The sequence below is a fragment of the Nylanderia fulva genome, unplaced genomic scaffold (genome assembly GCF_048542155.1).
Source record: "Nylanderia fulva isolate GAGA-0341 unplaced genomic scaffold, ASM4854215v1 Scaffold209, whole genome shotgun sequence".
In the NCBI taxonomy this organism is placed as follows: Eukaryota; Metazoa; Arthropoda; class Insecta; order Hymenoptera; family Formicidae; genus Nylanderia; species Nylanderia fulva.
The window spans coordinates 31,820-54,729 of record NW_028190274.1 but is presented as its reverse complement, the minus strand read 5'-3'; the positions used below and the strand labels follow the sequence as shown (position 1 = coordinate 54,729).

General features: G+C 41.9%; 2 protein-coding genes across 2 annotated transcripts; one reads left to right on the top strand and one right to left on the bottom strand.

The window, feature by feature from the left end:
* Nucleotides 1-11,551: 11,551 nt before the first annotated feature.
* Nucleotides 11,552-12,442, bottom strand: LOC146723319 (uncharacterized). The gene has a single exon (XM_085482479.1). It carries the CDS (start codon nucleotides 12,383-12,385, stop codon nucleotides 11,552-11,554), a length of 834 nt encoding a protein of 277 aa, XP_085338605.1. The 5' UTR covers nucleotides 12,386-12,442.
* Nucleotides 12,443-19,755: 7,313 nt separating this feature from the next.
* LOC114936739 (uncharacterized) lies at nucleotides 19,756-20,736 on the top strand. The gene has a single exon (XM_029310035.2). It carries the CDS (start codon nucleotides 19,756-19,758, stop codon nucleotides 20,734-20,736), a length of 981 nt encoding a protein of 326 aa, XP_029165868.2.
* Nucleotides 20,737-22,910: the final 2,174 nt, after the last annotated feature.

Here is a 22,910-nt window from a genome sequence, read left to right as displayed (position 1 = left end):
GATTGACGCTATATAAAAGTTCATCCAACGTAAGGTAAGTACCTTTTACACTAACCAAGACTTCTCTAATACATTACTTGCATGAGAATCTGAATTCCGTTCAGAAGTCGCGCTAGATCAATAATTATCATCATCCTATTATTATTCTCCTGTGCCCTCTTTCCCTATTCTTTTATAATCATCGAGCAGTGCAAAATTTTGTCTTCTGCCCTTGATGATTTTACGACTTTTTCCTCTATTTTTTCATAATCGTCAGACATTGCGTTCTGCTCTTGACGATTTTGCACTTTCTTTCTCTATTGTCAAGCACCTTTCTTTTGTCTCGTCAATGCTTTAAATAATCTTTGAGCACTGCGTTCTGCTCTTGGTTATTTTGCGCCTGCTCTATCCTTTCTTTTATAATCATCGAGCAGTACAGTTCTGCCCTTGATGATTTTGCACCTTCTTTTTTTATTCTTTCATAATTGTCGGGCACTGCGTTCTGCTCTTGATTATTTCGCGCCTGCTCTATCTATTCTTTTATAATCATCGAGCAGTACATTTCTGCCCTTGATGATTTTGCGCCTTCTTCCTCTATTCTTTTATAATCGTCAAGAAGTACATGTCCGCCCTTGATAATTCGCCTTATTTCCCACCTCCCAACTTTCTTCACATCCCTAGAATTACCCATTTACCTCCCCTTACTACATAAAACCAAATAAATACTTTGATCTAGACGCATTCTAATTAATTTAGATAAAATATCTCTACTTGGTAACTCCATTGTAGATGAGCAACCGGAAAGCTAAAAACAAACGGCAAAGTAAACAAAACCATCAAGCCGGCGTAAAGACCCGTGCAAAGCATGTAGTCTTGTGCCTGCGTTGGTTTACACGCGAACAGATTGCTAATAAACCTCGCATCAAAACAATCCAGACGGTTTCGTTCCCTCGATACATGTTGCGCAGCTTCTGGAAGACTAGCATTTTTCTTAACTCTACCAATTCACAAGCAGCGTTAACACTCGCGTCTAACAGAATTAAAACTGAGCCTACGGAAGGCCACACTCCAGACCTACCGGCAGCCGCTTTAAACCTATTAACTTACCTTGAATTAAACCGAAAATCCAAATCTAAAAAAGATACCTCACAAGGAGAGCTATCACCTATCAATTTAAATACAAGACTAAAGGACCAATTACCAGAGAGACATACGGAAATAGACCAATACACAGTCTATTTGCAAAATTAAATTAAGTAACATCTGTATACTCATATAAAATATCCAATAAAATAAAATAAACCTATCTATTCGTTAATTCAAATGAGACCTAAATTTTCGGATAAGACTGTATAAAAACTCAGGAAAATAGATCTTTATTCTATTATATATATATATATATATATATATATCGATATTATTATTGGACTATTAATTGACTTAGCTACAGGATTAATAGATACCGATTTGTTCACAGTCCTCGTAGAAAATCTTTATATTCTTAAAGTAAAATTAAGAGTAGAAATTATAAGATATCCAGAGGACAATTTTGACTTATTTTACAATTTATAAATGAACTGCACAATTGTTGATAGAGCTATAAAAGAGTTTATGCTAAAATTGTTACTCAAAGCATTAGTTGGCGTCGTTTGTGATTTTATGACGGACGATTTGACCGCCGACGAAGTAATCTCCATTTTAGAAAACTTCAAGAATTTTACACGAGATCTTGCCATGCCTACTAGTGACTTAAATTCCCCATCCTAGTGCCTTCCAAGCTCCCAGATCTCCAACATCAGTCTTAGCTCTCGGCGTCCCTGGGGTATAGCCGGTGTAAGCAGGTTGCCCCTGTCACGTCCGGGTGACCTTCTTTCCTCCTCTATTATTCTAGATCTGGGAAGAAAGGGTTAGCTCTCTATTTATTTAGGGCAATCTGCATGCACCGACTATACCCTGGGTGCGCCGAGAGCACGGACTATACTGTGGAACTAGGGACCGAGTATTGGGACGTTGGGGATGGGGAATTCTAGTTACTAGTGAAAAAGGGATTTCTACTAGCAATTCTTTCTAGACTATCTACTGAATTTATCAATTGATCGACTGTAATTTCTCCATTTAAATAGTTGTTAATTAATAAATTCAATACCAAAAATATTATATAACTCTCAAATCTGAGGTCTTGAGAATCCCTCATGTGGTCTTATTATTAAACAATTATTTGAATTACGTGAGTTATCGGTTTCCGTGGAATCTCGCGTTTATCGTGTGCGATGAATCTGGAATGTTATCTAAACAGACGAGAAGTTGGTCTAAATCGATGTTTCCCTCTAAAACGTCTGTTAGTAGGGCGATAATTATACTTGTGGCGATTACATCGTCACATACTTCCCTAAAATTATCGAGCGATAAACACGTATACGAATACGGTCACCGAGAAATAAATAAATAGAAATAAACATAACAGACGAGACAGATCGAGACAAATATCAAGACGATTAAGAAACAAAGCGAGTAAAACAGACAGAAAATTCTCGAAGCCTCTCGAAGCCTATCGAAGGGCGTTTTGAGGCGAAAGATAGGTAGAACATTTTTACATGCGAGAGATTCGGTTTTCGACACTCACCGCGTACGGACGCACATTATTAATCCGAGCGAATTAACACTTATGTATCGACTTTAAAAGACTGTGTTTTCTTGAAGAATATATTTTGTTAATTGCAATTACTGCCTCACGTTATTTAATTCCCGACTCGTACCGAAACGAATAAATAATCGCGCCGCGCAAGACAAAAGTAACGCGCGAGGTAACTAAAGTGGTGACCCCGACGTGATCGCGAACGAGCGGGAATTCGCGATTTTGTTTTGTGTTCGCGTGAGAGAGCAGTGCATTTCTTTTTTTTTTTTTTACATTTTTTACGAGTGAGACAATCTGTCCGATTGTACACGAGAGTGAGAGTGACCAGCAGTGTGTGCAAAAACGACTCGACATGCTTGTGACGCGAGACGACGGAGTGGCCGGTTCGCGCGTGGAGACAGAGGCGCGGGCGTTCGAACAGCCGCGAGTGCAAATGCAGCAGGCGGCCCCGATCGCGATGCAGGCGGCCTTGATTACGATGCAGGCGGCCAAGTTGGAGCAGCTGCCGGGATATTTTTTAACCGCCCCCGAGATAAGCCGTGTTGGCATGCGAATGCCGGAGTTTACGCCGTCGGATCCGGAGCTCTGATTTAACATCGTCGACCAGAGTTTTCAAGCCGCCGGAATCACGGTCGACGCGACGAAATTCGGATATGCATTAACATCCATCGGACCGAATTACACTGCCGAGGTGCGAGATATTATTATGAACCCGCCTGCGGAGCACGCGTATGAGACGTTGAAGACGGAATTAGTTAAGCGTCTGAGCCTGTCACAGGAGCATAAGACCCGAAGGCTCCTGGAACACGAAGAAATTGGAGATCGCAAGCCGTCGCAATTTTTGAGACACCTCCGCGGCCTCGCCGGAAACGTGGTTGGCGACCCCGTCTTGCGGACGATCTGGCTGAGCCGATTGCCAGCTTACATTCAGCCGCATCTGGTGACGCGCACGGCTGATACGCTCGAACATCTGGCAGATATCGCGGATGCGATTGTCGAGGCGACCCGGACACCAGCATTTTAAGTGCCGAGGCGGCGAAGTTCGTGCCACCGCAGACGCAATGCTCGAGCGATCCCGGGGCCTTGGAAGCTAGATTGGAGGTGCGACTGGCACAAATGCGGCTGGCCATGCAACAAGAGATGGCGGAACAGCTGACGGCCATACGTAAGTCAATTGAAGCGATCGGAGATAATCGATACCGAGAAAATGATCGACGTTGTTCGCGACCTCGTTCGCGTTCGCGTTCGCGTCCGCGAGCGCGATTCGGTAGCCGTGGTCCGCCGGCCAGCGGCGTTGTTGGTACCATTGGCAGTTCGGAGCGGAAGCACGACAGTGCAGAGCACCCTGCTCGATGCAACTGCAGGGAAACGCAGGAGCAGGTCGTTAGAGGCGGCAAGCGACCCGGGACACAGTGCGCGCCGCTTGTTTGTAACTGACGCGAATACCAAGATAAAATTTTTAATCGACACGGGTGCAGATCTCTGCGTGTTTCCTCGAAAGATGGTTCGAGGCCCACGACAGAGATTCACCTACGAACTTTCGGCCGCCAACGGCACACCAATTTTTACGTATGGAACGGAGAATATGACGCTAAATTTCGGGTTACGACGGGCGTTCACATAGAGATTTGTCATCGCAGACGTGTCAAGGCCAATAATCGGCGCCGATTTTCTTGCGCATTATGGCCTCCTCGTGGATTTGTGCAATTCTCGCCTCGTCGACCAGCTGACGACTTTGACCGCAAGTGGACGTTGTGTCCAATGCAACGTGCCCCAGGTGAAAACGATCATGGGGGAGACACCATACCACCGGTTGTTAGAAGAGTACGCGGACATCACGAGGCCAGGAGGACAAATCAAGGAAACGATTCACGCTACACGACACGTTATTGAGACGACGCCGGGACCGCCTATCGCGTGCAGACCACGGAGACTCGCTCCGGATCGACTTGCAGCCGCAAAAAAGGAGTTCCGTCGAATGGTGGAAGCCGGAATCGCGCGACCTTCCAAGAGCAGTTGGTCGGCGCTCTTACAAATGGTGCCAAAAAAAGGCAAAGAGTGGCGACCTTGCGGCGACTATAGAGCGCTGAACGCGAGGACGATCCCGGACCGATATCCTGTGCGTCATATTCAGGACTTTGCGCAGGCCCTCGGAAGAAAAGAGATCTTCACGACGATAGATCTGGTGCGAGCGTACCACCAGATTCCAGTGGCGGAGGAGCACATCCCGAAGACGGCGATCACCACACCGTTTAGCATGTACGAATTTCCGTACATGTCATTTAGACTGAGAAACGCGGCGTAGACGTTCCAACGATTCATTGACGACGTTTTACGCGGCTTAAAATTTTGCTACGCGTACGTCGATGACATCCTGGTCGCGTCGACATCGGAGGAAGAGCATCAAAGGCATCTGAGAGCGGTGATCGAACGTCTACGAGAATACGAGGTGACGATCAACCCCGCGAAGTGCGTGTTCGGGCAGCGGAAGGTGGAGTTCCTCGGATACGAAGTTTCCGACGGGGGAACGCGACCGCTGCCGGCGCGTGTGGAAACGATCCTCGCGTGTCGAGAGCCAGGAACGGCAAAGGAGCTGCGAAGATACCTGGGCATGCTCAATTTTTACAGACGTTTCCTACCGAGAGCCGCCGAGATGCTGGAGCGGCTTAACGATCTCCTCTACGGCAACGTCAAGGAAAGAGCGGCAATATCATGGACGCCGCGAGCGCAGAAGGCATTTTAGGATTCAAAGGAAAGCTTGGCACAGGCCGCGCTCTTGCGACACCCCAGGTTAGACGCAGAGCTCGCCCTGTTCACTGACGCGTCGGAGCAGAGCATCGGCGCGACTTTACAACAGCAAGGCAGCGACGGATGGGAGCCGTTAGCCTTCTTCTCAAAGAAGCTAAGCCCAGCCGAAGAGAAAGTACAGCGCGTTCGACAGGGAACTGCTAGCTATCTACCTGGCGGTCAAGCACTTCCGATACATGCTGGAGGCGCGCGCGTTCGTAATTTACACGGATCATAAGCCACTGATCTACGCCTTTCGACAAAGACCGGAGAAGAGCACGCCGCGCCAGTTCCGTCACTTGGACTTTATCGGGCAGTTTTCAACCGACATTCGGCACGTGACAGGCGAGGAAAACATCGTGGCGGATGCATTATCTCAAGTCGAGGAGCTGAATTCTCCCTTGGACTACGCTGCACTGGCGGAGTCGCAGGGGACAGACAAAGAGCTGGACGACTACACAAGGCGAGAGACCGGATCGAGGCTCGAGAAAGTGCAGATTCCCGAAACGGGAATCAAAGTATACTGTAACACGACGACACTGACACCGCGACCGTTCCTGACAAGGCCCTTTCAGCGGGCCGCATTTAATCTGGTGCACAACCTGGCACACCCAGGAATCAAGGCGACGGGCAGACTCGTGGCGCAGCGCTACGTCTGGCCGTCGATGAACGTTGACTGCCGCAGCTGGGCACGGGCATGCGTGCCTTGTCAACGATCGAAGATCTCTCGACACGTCTCGGCGCCCTTAGAAAAGTTTGCTGTTCCATCCAGCAGATTTGAACACGTCTATCTGGACATAATCGTGATGCCGGTCTCGGAGGGCATGCGATATTGTCTCACGTGCGTGGACCGCTTCACACGATGGCCGGAGGCGTTCGCACTACGAGACCAGGAGGCGGAGACGGTTGCAAGGTCGTTCTACGAGGGATGGATCTGCCGATTCGGGGCGCCCGTGCGGACAACAACGGACCAGGGGCGTCAGTTCGAGTCCCATCTTTTTCGGCGGCTGAGCGAGCTGACAAGAGTGCAGCAGCTGAGGACGACGGCGTACCCGCAGGCAAATGGAATGGTCGAGCGGTTCCATCGCCAGCTCAAGGCGGCCATCAAATGTCAGCAGAGAGAATCGCTGGACAGAAGTATTGCCGACGGTGCTGCTCGGGATCCGAGCAGCATGAAGAGATGACCTGCAGGCGACCGCAGCGGAGCTGGTGTACGGCCAGACGCTGAGGATCCCAGGGCAGTTTCTGAGCCGACGGCCTGCGGACAACGAGGACGACGCTGCCGACTTTGTAAGGACGCTGCGGGAGCAGTTTGAAGGGCTGCGACCGGTGGACGGTACCCGACACGGGGAGCGACGGCCGTTCATCTACAAGGACCTGGCGACGGCCGAACAGGTGTTCGTGCGACACGAGGGGCCGAGAAAGATGCTGCAGGCGCCGTACGAGGGGCCGTACGCAGTCATCAGCCGCAGCAAAAAGATCTTTGTCGTGCGCATGCACGGCAAGGAGAAGACGGTCTCGATAGACCGCCTTAAACCTGCTTATATTTTGCAGCCCGAAGCAGAAGACAGCAGCTCGACAGAGGCGGCGACACGGAGCCGAGAGGATGCGGTCGACGGACGGACGGCGCGAGACCAGAACACCGAGGTCGAACGGCGAGGCGCGCGAGAGGACGCAAGGCCGCTGCCCCGAGAGAGCGAGAGAACGACGAGAACGGGAAGAAAGGTCCGATTCCCGAGTCGATTCCAGGCGGGCCTGTAACACCGGGGAACCAAGACAGGCATCGCGAAGCCGTGAGAAATCGCCGCGAAAATTAAAAAAATTAAATTATAAACTTTTTGCGATTTCAATTTTCTTTGATTTTTGTTTTCGTTGGAAAAATTTTTTTTTTTTTTAGTACGACCGACATGAGTCGCGGAACGCGAAAGAAAAAGTTGACGCGTATCAAAAAAGAAAAAAACTTGTACATATATTCTGCGTTTTATTTTTGTAAAATTAAATTGACGAGTCTCAGACCGAGAGCGACGTGCGTTAGAGCAGCGATAAATACATCGGAATTTGTTTACGTATAGTGTACTAGGTTGTCGATATTTATTAGCATTTTATTATTACATCATTGTTATTTACTATTATTTATTATTATTTTATTGTTACGTCATATTTATTCTCGACTTTGCGCTTCGAATTCATAACGGCGAGCAAAATTTTAGAATTCGTCTCGGTCTGCAATCGAAAAAACTATCGCGGAAACAGTGTAATATTCGGGCGATATCATGCTATCGGTATAGCACTGGCGGGGGAGTACTGTGGCGATTACATCGTCACATACTTCCCTAAAATTATCGAGCGATAAACACGTATACAAATACGGTTACCGAGAAATAAATAAATAGAAATAAACATAACAGACGAGACAGATCGAGACAAATATCAAGACGATTAAGAAACAAAGCGAGTAAAACAGACAAAAAATTCTCGAAGCCTCTCGAAGCCTATCGAAGAGCGTTTTGAGGCGATAAATAGTTAGAACATTTTTACATGCGAGAGATTCGGTTTTCGACACTCACTGCGTACGGACGCACATTATTAATCCGAGCGAATTAACATTTATGTATTGACTTTAAAAGACTGTGTTTTCTTGAAGAATATATTTTGTTAATTGCAATTACTGCCTCACGTTATTTAATTCCCGACTCGTACCGAAACGAATAAGTAATTGCGCCGCGCGAGACAAAAGTAACGCGCGAGGTAATTAAATACTTATTATTGTATGAATTTCTTCGTTAATTAATTTCCTATTTTCTTCAATAGTAAATTCTGATGACATTTGAGAAATACCTTAAAAATTTAAATATCTAGATAATTAGCATATTGATCGATTTCGAGTAACTTGTCTGGACACTGATCTTTTAATGATTGTATCAAATCCTTACGATGAGTTTGTTTCTGAGAAGTATCCTCTTCTATTTGTGATACTAAATCACACAGTTCTGCGATTAGTAACTGTTCTGAGAATTGGTCCTTTATTGGTTGTATTTTGTCCGTAGGATAAAATTGTTCCGGTAAATTATTTCTTTCTACTTGTGACTACTAATTCGTGTAATTCCGTGATTAGTAACTGCTCTGAAGAATCGGTTTCTAAACTAAATGTATTAGATGGTTCTTTTGGCAAGGATTCTATTCCGGAGTCAGGGGAAATTCCTTTGTCTGAGATTGGTGATAACTCTGGGAAATTAGTTCTGAGATCAAAATAATTAAGTGCTTCTTCTATTAAAGAATCAATTGAACTTGGTAGTAACACGACCAAGAGTCGTGAATTCAAGGGAATTAAGAGGTTGGTTGATCGAGGTTTTGGTCTCAATATGAGGGGGAGTTCCTTTGTTCGCTACGAGCTTATTGTCAAGATTTAGCTGAATAGATGAAGTCTTCAATTTTTTATGGTCTCCGGAGAAAAGGTAACTTTTTCACACGATTTGACACGAGGTTTATTATCCGGTGACCGTTGCCTGAGCCAAAGTAGAGTAGATGCAGCGCGGTTAGCGCGAGCCTTTTTCTTACTTGCCCTACAATTACATTCTTTCGATAATTGATCTTCTGTTCTCGTTTATTCATTTATAAATTTGTCATTAAATAATAATAGAATATCTATTTAAATTAGATGTTACTAGGAGGATACTACTAGGGGGTGGTATACTGAAAAAGATTACGTTAATTGAATCAAATCTAATTAACTAGAGAATTTGCCAAAATAATATTTGCTAAATTATTGGTTTCTTTGTATTGTTTATTAGGAAAGAGAAGATTTAGGAAAAAGATCTACCTCGGGGCGTTGATAGGAGAGTTGTTTCCGGTGCGCTTATTCAGCGCTCGGGGGAAAGAAATAATCAAGGGGTTGATAAGAGAGTTAATTCCGGTGCGCTTATTCAGCGCTCGGGGGAAGGAAATAATCAGAGAGTTGTTTCCGGTGCGCTTATTTAGCGCTCGGGGGAAGGAAATAATAAGAGAGTTATTTCCGGGTGCGCTTATTCAGCGCTCGAGGAAAGGAAATAATCGGAGAGTTGTTTCCGGTGCGCTTATTCAGCGCTCGGGGAAGGAAATAATCAGAGAGTTGTTTCCGGTGCGCTTATTCAGCGCTCGGGGGAAGGAAATAATCAGAGGGTTAATAAGAGAGTTATTTCCGGTGCGCTTATTCAGTGCTCGGGGGAAGGAAATAATCGGAGAGTTGTTTCCGGTGCGCTTATTCAGCGCTCGGGGGAAGGAAATAATCAGAGGGTTAATAAGAGAATTGGAAGGTGATTAGATAATGCTTGAAAGAAATCTGCGCGACCTTTGAAACTCGTTCGAATTTTTATGTAATGTCGGAGTGTTGGATGATGTATGTGTTTAACAGATTCCTACCTTTAAGACGACGAACTCTTCGTAGACCTGTGATGTGTCTGGCCAGCTTCGCTCCCTCGCATAGACCTCGGTCGTGGGGTGCTTATGGCGAAATCAAGTACTAGGTGGTACGATGCTCTGAAGTTCTTTATTCGTCTTTAACCCGTTTACAAATTGTGCGCGATTAAGAAATAAGAAGTCAGCGAGTTCGACGGCTAACCCGTGACTTGAACAATATACCAAGTTACAAATTTACGCTGGGCTACAGCAGTTAAGTGTCGTTAACAAAGTTATATATTCCGAGATTCGCGTTATAGGTCGTTATGATGATTTTAGGATGGTACGAAATTGTTGCTGTACTTTTCTTGGCTAGCGACAATTTAAAATGTACACTGTAACTTTCTATGATGATATGCGGTCCCGTGATTATGATGAAATGCCGTCTTTTGGCCAGATTTTCTAGGGTTTATATACCCCTTGAAACCGAAAAATCTTGGTGTCGAGTGCGAATTTTTGGGTAGGAGGATTCCCACGAAACGCTTTTCCAGGAAGATATCATAAGAAATTTTCTTATAAAAAAAGGGGTGGTTTGAGGGTCCTGAGAAGGCAACGAGTGAGCTCTTCTTATGACCAAATATGGTCAAGAGAAGTTATCATGACCATATATGGTCATAAGCGACGAGAAAATTTAAGAGAGAATAAGTCGTAAAAGTCTATGATTTGTTGATTCTCGAAGTTCACGACGTGCAGATGTTAGTATCCCGAAAGGCGCGGGGTTGCTTATCGTATCAAGATCGGGGGCGGTTCGGGCGACAAAAAAAGTTCAAACGATAGCCGCACGTTGGGGTTCTATTGTTCGCTTGCTTGCTTCTGAAATCGTTCTCTATATAATTCTCTGCTATATTCTAGTTATTGCAATTTTAATATAATAAAATGAAGTTACGATTGCTAAATTATATAGTTATGATTTCATAACGTAGTATATTCTTATATAGTTACGGTGAAATGTTGTTATATTCATGGAATCCTTATTTATGTGAATATATTAAAAGGAGAATAACATCTCTGACACTAACACGGAAAGGGTCGGAAGTGTCCCCCTCCGATTTTAATGAGCTTTGAATATGTTGTAGTGTAGATCAAAATAGAAGACACGTATTTTTTTATAAGTGCTAATTTGGCCGTTAAGGGGGTGAAACACCTTCTTGAAAAAAATCGATTTTTTTCATTTCTCAGCAAATACCGTCGAAGCGATAAGAGATATAAAGAAAAGTTTCAAATAAAAGTTTTATGGTTTTTAATGTACTTCAAAATCATGTAATCAGATTTGTCGAAAATGTCATATTTTTCGAAATCCCCCCCTCCTTTTCAATGTTTGAAAATTTTTAAATTTGTCTCATAACAAAACTTATAGCTCATTTAACGACAAATTCAATCATATATAATAAAGTTGTATTCCGAAGTCGCATTTTTCAGAAATAAATTAAAAATATCCCTATACACTACTATACGCCCGCTTTATCCGCCTCATGACGCTCGTTATTCACAGCGACAGTTATTTTTCTTCGCAAACTCACAGAGGCAACCATAAATTAGCAATAAATAATTTATGAGAATATATTTTTATAAATTATAGAAATTATATTTATAAATATAATTTATAATTATATAATATATATAATTATAATTTATAATTATATAATATATATAATTATAATATATATATTATGTGACAATAAATATACATATAATTTATATGCAAAAGAAATGTTTTTAATGTGTTTTAAATGTTGTTAATTCTCTGGTGGTTCCCTCGGGTGCGGACGGTGGTGGTGATTCGTTGATTTCCTTTTTATTATTCTTAGTCTTATCGGCGGGTCCTCGGGCGAGATGAAGTAGTAGGTTGGTGAGAGAGCTCCAGATTGCTCCAAATAAATGCATGCTCCATCCGTAAGCTAAATGTAGAGCGTAACCGTGGATTGCTGTGTTGATAACGATTTTTATTAAACGGACGATTATCAGAATGCCAAGTATTCCAGCGGTTGCAAATCCGAAAGAAATGAATCCATTCCAGACTCGTGAAGCGGCATTTTCAGCTATTTTATTAAGCGAGGCTTTGTCCAACAGGTTATACATGGAGACGGCGTCAGGATTGATGGAGTAACCAGTAATTCCTCTTGCGACTATATTAAGAAGGGCGAGTTTCTCGGCAGGAAACATGATGTGATCCCTTAATTTTTTTATATCATTTTCGGAATATATTCCACTGATAGCCAGGTCTTCCGGCGTTAAGTAATCCCAAGTTAACGCTGTCATTGGTTTTAATTGTTGCGGAGGTTGTTGTCTAATTTGAGGCTCCGATGTGAATTGAATCCAAGTTTCCTCGATGCGATACATCGTAGGCAATTCTGAGCTACATTCTCTTTGGATCCCGAATTTGGTGATTATTCGAGATTTAGGAGTAAGGAACAAAAAAGAGTTATGAACTGTTATGGGCAGTTCTGTATAACATTCTTTTGTTTTTCTCACTACGACGTCCACAGAAATACACTTGATAATGTGAGTCGTTTCTCCCGTAGTAACGGCCATGTACCCTGGTTCTTTCATTAATCAATATGCAAATCCGGTTGAAGAATGACGAACGACAGAGCGTTAGTAATTATCTTTCGTTCTAATTCACATTTTTGTTGCATGACGTTATAATATAATAAAGTCATCTGTTGCCGAATATGTTTTTCCATATATACGAATTTGGAATTCATATATGCAAAAATGTTTAAATTATCCACAGGGATAATACCGCGACTAGCGAAAGTATCTCCTTTTTTTGTTTCCAAAATAATCAATTTAGGGTGTTTTGTGCGGAATAGTGTGTATCCACACAGGGGCTGTTCTTTTGTCTTCGTGAGAGCAAAGGTGATGTCCTGCGTCGTCAGGCTGTAAACGATCGCAGCAGGGGGGCTGCTTGAATCGTCGGTGATTCTGGTCGCAGGTCCCTCGTAAAGAACGTCGTATTGGTGAAAATTGCAGGTAGATACGGGTACAGGTTTCCAGTAAGTGTATCCATTTTCTGAATCAATGCAAAATCCTTCGCTTAATCGGCAAATGGTTCCGGATTTTAGTATTATTTTTCCTGAATTTAATTGCACAGGAACATGCGTGCTTTTCAGAAAAATTTTAACAGCAGCTTGAACGATAACGTTGTCCCACGTTCCGTAAGGATCGGAGTACTGAGTTCCTTTGCAAGTCCCGTCATTATTGGTACAGCCAGCTAATGTAAGGCTGTGATAGGTAGTCTGATTAGCTCTTAATCCTTGAATAACGTTGCCTGCTCCCAAGGAGAAAGTTCCTTCGTAGAACATCTTTCGACATACAGTATATCCAGTTTCGTGAATGTATTCTGTTCTTCCATTATTAACTATGGAAACGTGCGAATGCATTCCGCAGTAATAAATTGTCCTTGAGATATCCACCTTGCATTGAATGACCTCAGCATGGTCATAATCCGAAAGTTGTAAAAGTTGTACATAAACATCTGTAGAGTTTGGTTTCCGTATATTGAGATTGCATTCTCCAACATCGAGCAGCGATACAGAGGTGATATTCAGGTGTTGTCCGCCACAATCGAATCCGATTAAAGCGCGAGTTGAATTTATAAAAGCGAGAACCACGAAGTATATTAACATTTCTGTAATAATAACACACAAATTACATATAAGTTTCACACACGTATATGATAATTACATACAAGTATTAGTTTCACACATGTATATTGTCGCTTGCGTATTTTTGTTTTTTTTTTTCATCATATCCTTTTACTCTTTTTACATAAAAGGATATGCTTATGTCAAGATCCGTAAGCCTGCGGATTTTGACTTTAGAACATTAAGCGTCTAACGGCAAGAGTGCGTGCATGCATACTTAAAATTATCTGTTTGCCAGAAAAATTATTCGATGTTCTTAACTATCTTAAAATTTAAGTTTTTAAAAAATAATTAGCATATGATGTTATTAAATTAGTATGTATCTGATTAAATTGTAAAAACGTTATGCGATAACTGCGCATGCATAGGCTTATGTAGTTCTATAATTAACTTAAGCATTCCAAGGGTGTTTTTTTTCGATTTTTCTTAAGAGTCTAAGATGTATGCGGTTTGTGCTACAAAATATTGTCTCCAAAAAAAAAGGTCGAGAGAAGACACGTAGCATTTATTGTTTGGGGTGGTCAAATAGGGATCGAGAAACGATCGTAAACATGAAAGAAAGTATAGCAGGAATAGGGGGAGTGAAATTCGACAGGTTATAGGGGATAGAGAAATTTCGCATTTATAATTCTGTCAGTGCTGTCAGTAGTGTAGACATACAGTTGTAATGAAGTGGGAACACAGAGAAATGAAGCCAGTCATGAAAATGTTAGTTGCGAAAAATGAAAGGAATATGCTGATGAAAGTCATCCTTTATAACGCGAATGTGAGTAACTTTAAGATATTATTTATATTAGCTATAGTGCATGCATAATTCATATCTTTGAAGTGCTAAGAGATTTGTGCAATTTTCCAGCTTGCTTTACGGGGAGGCTTGCGGAAGTTTCTTCCGCTGGTAACGAAGCATTTCCTGGATGCAGAAAACGTGCAGAAGGCGCGAAAAGAGAGAAGAGCCGACGCGGAGCGTATGTGGGAGGGCGACCTCGGGCTAAGTGAAATTTTTAAGGAGCCTGAAGGTAAGTAATTTCCTTTTTGTTTTCCAATAAGAAGCGTTAGGCTCTTTTAATTTATTAATGTTGGCGTATTTTGTTTCAGGATGGAATGTGAGTAAGGCGTTATTAAAAAACGCGAAATGGAGGAAGAAAAAGCGAGGCTAAGGATGGAAGCCATGCTAAGATTTAACGCTAAGTCGAAACGAGCATTGTAAAGAAGGAGAGGGAGAAAAAAAAGTAATAATAAAAAAAAATTTATAAGGTAATAGACCATTATTTATTACTCCCTTTTATCGTTATTCCTTATAGTTTATTATATAAAAAAAATTATATATTTTTCTTTTTTTTTTCTTTTCAAGCAGAGAAATTAAAATTACTAATTCTTAGATCAGCTATAGATTAAGTTATAATTATTAAGAATTTATATAATTATATTTCAACCTTGTAAAAATTTTAATAACTTATTGAATAAACAATATTTTAAAGTGAATAGGAGGATTAGTATACGTTTACAATGTTCCTTTTAATCCTTATCCTAATAGAATAATAAGATAGAAATGTTCGTTTTGTTTTTTTTTTGTTTTTTTTTTATATATATATTCGATTATAATGGTATAGTCTTAACACTGAGATTAAAGCATTTCATAATTTACTTACGTATACTTATTTACGAGGCCCGAGCTGATCGTTAAAATTATTAATCCCTTAGATAAATATTTATTATTTAATTACAACACTATATAGTTTCTTAGCTTCCACATCGATATTGTTTAAGAATCTTTAACTTAATTCTATGCCTTTAATATAGTCGTCCCTTTGTTAATTGTATTAATTTAGAAGATATATATTATTAAATCAACTCATTAATTTTCATTATTCTAAATGTATTATGGATGCCTTATGTAGTTACATTGATATTATTATAATAAAACTTATGTGTATATATCTTAATTTTAATCTTTTGTCATTAGCATCGTCGTCACAATCAATTAACTTAGAGGAAATAATTCAGTTCCATTATTATGATATCTTAATAATTTTAGTTAGTCACTTAATCTTTCATTTCTTACGATTTCAATTAATAATTACTCTTAATTTTATAATTAAATTAAAATAGCACACGAGCTTAGAGTGAGTGATATTATATATTATATATTATGAGAGATATTATATTATACGCGAATATATATATTTCTTATACTTGAATGGATATAGTGGGTAATTCTAGTGAAATAATTAACGTATTTATGCGAATGTGTGTATATATATTTTTTATATCTAGCAGGATAATAATAAGTTTAGTCGACGATCGATTAAAATTAGTGGTTAAATATTTTCAGAGTTCTTTTTTATTTACTGGCATAATTCTAATCTGATTAAACATCTATATAGATTTTCGTGTTAGTTAAATTTAATAGCTAACATTTAAGGGTTAAGAATATTAATTGATTAAAATATATATATATATTTTATATTAGGCACTTGTATTCTTACTGTGACTAGATAACTCATATTTAGCGTGGGGGGAAAATAAATCGCGTAACACACATTAAAAACCTTCTATCTCGATTTCTATTCCAGTTATCTTATCATATATATATAGACAAAGAACGTCAAAAGTATAAGCGTCCAAAACTAGAGTAGCAATATCGTGACTGCAATGTCTTTTAAAAATATTCATAAAGTGTACGTAACCCGTAAAACATCTATCGCATAGTAAAATTGAACGTATGTCCATCGCTATTTTTTGATTACAAGTTTGACAATTAACGGGAATCAATTGTCCGTATACGATCCCGTGACCATTTACCGGTGTATAACCTTCAGGTTTTATGCGATCGTAACATTCAATGCAAATTTTGTCACCACTTTTTCCGACTTGATATCCTACAATGCGTATGCATTTTACTTGATATAAATCAGAAAAGGTTCTTAACAAAAGGTGAGATTTATACGTAAATTTTTTCGTTAAACACATTATATGGTTAGAGGTAACTTACAATTAGTAACGCATATGTAAGAATTATCTGCTATCTTAAGCGAGAGTTTTGAAACTAGAAATAGAATAGGGCAATAGTATGGCATTATTTATGAAAAAAAAGGTTCGTGGTAAATAAGAAAAATAATGAGAAGAAAAAAAAATAGGAAGCAATATATATACATAGAGAAAGAGAAAATATCGGGTAGGCAACAGGTTTTAGGTGTTGGTATAAGGAAGGCTGTTGATAAAAAAAAATCTGTTGTCCACCTTCAATTGAGTTCGGCCCTTAGAGCAGCTGCTGGATACAAGAGGTAAATTCTGTAAAGAAGATAACTGTTTTAGAGTCCGGTGTGATGCCTTGTTGGCGATGCTAACTTCTGTAACCAGAGGTAATATATTAGTTTTTTTCATCCTGGCTCTATGTGAGAGATTTTTAATTTACTGATGTGTACGATTCGGGGTTTATTTTTTATTAGAATCTTGACATTATTTTGTGGTAAAATTTCTATTACTTCGTGGGGGCCAGTATACTGGTCAGCAAATTTTCCTTTAACAGGTTCCTTTAATAAAAATACCTGAGATCCTGCTTCAAATTCCTGTTCATTAATTCTTCGATCGTAGTATCTTTTACTTCGTTCTTTAGCTTCTATGAGATTTTTTCGTGCGTCTTCTTGAATATCCTGGATTCTATTAAATAAATCGGTTAAATAATCTCGAGAAGTAATTTCTAAATTTCCTTCTAAAGGAGGGTGAGCGGAGGGTAGACGAGCTATTCGACCGAAAATCAATTGAAAGGGTGGATAATCGGTACCTTCATGGACACTAGTATTGTATGAAAACATTACCATGTTAATATGATTATCCCAATCTTTTTCTTTTTGAACTTGTGTTTTAAGATACTCGATTAATACATGGTGTGATCTTTAAAGAGAACCATTCGATTGAGGGCGATAAGCAGTAGTTCTGAATTGTTGTATGTTGAACATTTTAGCTAGATTACGCATTAAAATGGAAAGAAAGTATGTTCCTTGATCCGTAAGAATGGCTTTGGAAGTATCGTATATGCAGATAAAATTTTTAGTAAATGCATCAGCAATAGTTAGAGAAGTTGCTTCTTTTAGGGGAACGGCTACGGAATATTTAGTTAGTAAATCTTGCATAGAGTTAAGGGTCGGCAGTACACCCAGGCAAACTCCGAATTGATATTGGAGACCTCGTGCGGTGACAACGCGAAACTCCGGTTTCAGTGTTGCCAACGCCGAGAAACCAATTCTCGGGTTTTATGTAGTGGTGTATGTCTGTACACGTACATACACCACTGCATTGCTCACGCGGACGCACGTAAGAGAGACAAGGACCGATAATCACGTGTTCTCCTTGTTCCACTACCGTGCCGGTATACGCGAGATGCCGCCTGAAAATGCTTTCTGGCCTTCCGTAGCAGAAAGCAGTAACGTAGCAAGACTAATAAGCACCCATTTTTGTAAATTTTATATATGCTTATGCACATATGTGGATATATTATTTATATATAAATATATATATATATAAAATATACTAATTTACTCTCAATTATATATGCTACTGTTATTATTTATCATTAGACAATTATAAAACAGAGGTTATAGATTTGGTCTGACTACACTGGCCTCAAATTAAAGTTGTATATATATTTATTTTAACGTTTCGACCATACGGGATGTGGTCCTTTTCAAAAATACAGATTGGAATATCAGAGAGTTACAGCATTTCGTCTTTAAGATGTAAGCGCAAATTATGATTCGGAGAGATTTAACTTGTCAAATAATAAAATATAAAATAAATTATAAAACATATACATATATAATTTGTAGTGCTATATATATATATGTTTTATAATTGTCTAATGATAAATAATAACAGTAGCATAATTGAAAGTAAATTAGTCTACAATGTTAGACACGGGTACTTGTTAGATTTGATAATTTATTGCTTATACTTTTTCGAGAGACAAGAATAAGAGAACGAATATAAATTATTATTAGCTTGTATAGCAATCATAGATTGACGAATATGCATTGGTTATTCTTGATTTTTTTTCTATTATTGATGTTATTGTATAATTTGCTCCATAAATACTTATAACATAAAAGAACTTATGTCGAGTAATATTGATCAATGCAAAGGATGTTCAGTATGTATCACCCAGTAAATTATTAGAGTTCAAATATATCAATATCAATTTTTTAATAATATATTGGAATACAGAGAAATGATAAAAAAATATATTTCGGCAATAAAAATTTTATAAATATATTGAAAATATTTTTACTACACGCGCGCGCGCGCGCGCACACACACACACACACACACCCACATACACACTATATAAATGCAAAATAATACAAAAAATAAATTTTTAATAAAAATCAACATACCAGCTATTTGTGTATGCATATGTAGCTGCAAGCATGCAACGGATTTATTACTTGATAAATTTATTTACGGACTTATTTTGCATTTATATATATATATAGTGTATGTAATTGTAAAAATGATTAAAATATTTTCAATATTTAAAAATTTTCAAGTTTATCGCCTTATATTTCTATAATTTTTCTATATTCTAATATATTGTAAAAAAATTGATATTGATATATTTAAACTCAAGTTTTTTACGTGATTGAATATTATTGCATTGAGCCATCATACGTTACTCGTAAGTTCTTTTACGTTGTGGCGATAAATGCCACAAGAATATTAAAATATATAAAAAATAAAAAATGTACACGAAATAAAAATATATGACAAGCGACGAGTGTTAAGGATATCGCGACCGGTGACACAAAATAATAAATAAATAAATAAGCGTCTAGCATGACGAAGGTAGATTATGATTTCCGAATAGAATAAAAAGCGAAAGTCTTCAAAATAATAGATAGACTAATCACCTAAAAATAAAAATAAGGTCGTGGAAAAATCGAGAGAAGCAAGACGATACGCGGCCTCGAAGGGCAGATAGATTTTGACTCGCGCTCGCGATACACGGTTTTCCTCGGTGGAGAGTAAAAGTCTGTATTTAATAATCCGAATAAACGCAGTAAAAGACAATATAATTATAACACCTATTAACTATTCCGTCTTAACGATCCTCTCCCGATTCGCGATATTGATAGGGCAATAATTAACGAACTAAGCTACACACGCTCGCCCAAAGTGGTGACCCCGACTGTGATCTGGGTGACGCGAAGTGCTGTGGACATTGACATTGCCGCGAATCGTGATACAGATCTTGAAGTGAATTTTTTAAAAAGTGACGGAATGGTGCTGACACGCGACGATGGAGCTGCCTCTCCGCTGATACAAATCGAGCAGCCGAGACGAGATGCACTGCCTGTGCCAGGGACGTCGCAACAAGGAGCAGAACGACCTTGCCTGTTCATGGCGGGCGCCGAGGTAAATCGCGTAGGCATGAGAATGCCAGAATTTACTTCCGGAGATCCGGAATTATGGTTCAACATCATAGATCGGAGCTTCCAGGCCGCTGGAATTATTACGGACGCGACCAAGTTCGGTTACGTATTGACGGCGATCGGTCCACGACACGCGATGGAAGTACGCGATATTATAATGAACCCGCCAGCGGAACGCGCGTACGAAACTTTAAGATGCGAGCTGATAAAGAGATTGAGCTTGTCGCAGGAGCACAAGACGCGTCGGCTCCTGGAGCATGAGGAGATAGGCGACCGCAAACCGTCACAGTTTTTGCGGCATCTTCGAGGTCTCGCCGGTAATGTTGTCGGGGATGAAGTCCTGCGAACCATTTGGTTAAGTCGACTGCCCGTTTATTTGCAGCCGCATCTCGTAACGCGCGTAGGAGATACGCTGGAAACTCTCGCGGATATGGCGGACGCGATCGTGGAGGCAACGAGAGCGCCCGCGGTGCACGTCGCGGAAGCGGCTCGGCCGACGGCATTCGCGGGTGCCGAAGTAAACGGCATAGCTGCGTTGGAAGCGAGAATCAACATCCAGATGACGCAAATGCGTATGGCCATGCAGCAGGAGTTCGCCGAGCAAATGACCGGCTTGCGAAAATGCATCGAGGCACTAGGAGAGCGAGAACCTCGCCGGAGCGACGGCGGTGGTCGTCGCAGGCGGGAGCGTTCGCGATCGCGCTCTCGTGTCCGTGGTCACGGGTCGAACAATTTGTGCTACTTCCACTGGAGATTCGGACCGGACGCGCGAAGATGTGAACCCCCGTGTGCCGGACAGCCGCAGGGAAACGCGATGGCCCGACACTGATGACGGCCGGTGATCAAGGCCAGGATTCCCGCCGTCTATTCGTTGCTGACCGCGACACGCGAATTGACTTCCTCGTGGATACGGGCGCAGACCTGTGCGTATTTCCTCGCAGGATGGTGCGTGGGCCGCGGCAACAATCGACGTACGAGTTATCCGCAGCGAATGGAACGGTGATCCATACGTACGGAACCGAGACTTTAACTTTAAATCTCGGACTACGGAGAAATTTCACGTGGCGATTCGTACTCGCAGATGTGTCGAGACCGATTATCGGCGCGGACTTTCTATCGTATTACGGACTCCTGGTGGACTTGCGGAATCGTCGGCTAGTCGATCAGGCGACGGGACTCGTAGCCGGGGGACGTAGCGCGCAGGTGCGGAATACCGAGTGTCCGAACAGTGACGGGAGTGACGCCGTATCACAGACTTTTGACGCGTTATCCGGACATCGTACGACCTGACGGGCGCCCGAAAGAGGTGCGACATAACACAAAACATTTTATTGAAACGACCCCGGGGCCGCCGGTAGTGTGCAGACCGCGGAGACTTGCGCCGGATAAATTGACCGCAGCGCGTAAAGAATTCGAAAAAATGATGGAGCTCGGGATCGTGAGACCGTCGAAAAGTAGTTGGGCGTCCCCGCTGCATATGGTGCCGAAGAAAGGTGAAGAGTGGCGACCGTGCGGTGACTATCGCTCGTTGAATGCGCGGACGATCCCGGATCGGTACCCGGTCCGGCACATTCAGGACTTCGCGATGGAGCTTAGAGACAAGCGGGTGTTCTCGACGATCGACCTAGTGCGCGCGTACCACCAGATACCGGTGGCGGAAAGCGATATTCCGAAGACCGCGATCACTACGCCGTTCGGCATGTTTGAGTTCCCGTTTATGTCGTTCGGATTAAGGAACGCGGCTCAGACTTTCCAGCGGTTTATCGACGAGGTCCTACGAGGACTTGACTTTTGCTACGCGTACATTGACGACATACTGATCGCGTCAACGACGGCCGAAGAGCACAGCGAACATCTGAAAATATTGTTTGAGCGTCTTCAGACATACGGCGTCGTAATTAATCCGGGAAAGTGCGTGTTCGGACAAGCGGAAGTCGAATTCCTCGGATACGAGGTGAGCGGACACGGCACGCGACCATTGCCGGCGCGCGTACGGGCGATCGAGGAGTTCCAGGAGCCGAGGACAGCGAAGGAGCTGAGGCGGTATCTTGGCATGATCAACTTCTACAGGAGATGTCTGCCAAGAGCCGCGGAAATTCAGGCGCCATTAAATGAATTACTTCATGGCGATGTCAGAGGAAAAGCGCTCGTCAAGTGGACGCCGGCAGCAAGACAGGCTTTCAAGGACGCGAAAAGTAGCCTGATGCGAGCTACCTTGATATCGCACCCGAAGGTGAACGCGGAGCTCGCCCTATTTACGGACGCATCGGACAGCAGCGTGGGAGCCGTACTACAGCAGCGAGCGGAAAAGGATTGGGAACCGCTGGGCTTCTTTTCGAAAAAATTAAGCCCGACGGAAGCCAAGTACAGCGCGTTTGATCGGGAGCTTTTGGCGATCTACTTGGCAATAAAATATTTCCGCCACATGGTCGAGGCACGGACCTTCACAATTTACACGGACCACAAACCTCTCACGTATGCATTTCAGAGAAAACCGGAAAAATGCACGCCGCGACAATTTCGGCATCTTGATTTTGTCGGGCAATTTACGACGGACGTACGACACGTGAGAGGAGAAGAGAACGTGGTGGCGGACACGCTATCGCGCATCGAAGAAGTGAAAACACCGCTGGACTACGAGGCACTCGCGAGATCGCAGGAGGACGATGCGGAGTGCAACGAGTACATCGAGGGCACGAGCGGATTAAGATTGAAAAAAATAGAGATTCCAGGCGCAGGTACGACAGTATTGTGCGATACAACAACGAAGATTCCGAGACCATTTCTGACAAGGCCTTTTCGGAGGGCCGCATTTAATATACTACACGGACTTGCACACCCGGGGATACGAGCGTCGGTGAAGATGGTAACACAGCGTTACGTCTGGCCGTCAGTAAAAAAGGATTGCAGCACTTGGGCTCGCGCATGCATCGAGTGCCAGCGAGCAAAAGTTACACGACACGTAAAATCGCCGAGAGGAATTTTCGAGCTACCAAGCCAGAG

Coding starts and splice junctions, on each gene's coding strand:
- LOC146723319 (XM_085482479.1), bottom strand. CDS start 12,385: ATGAAAGAACCAGGGTACATGGCCGTTACTACGGGAGAAACGACTCAC.
- LOC114936739 (XM_029310035.2), top strand. CDS start 19,756: ATGGTGCTGACACGCGACGATGGAGCTGCCTCTCCGCTGATACAAATC.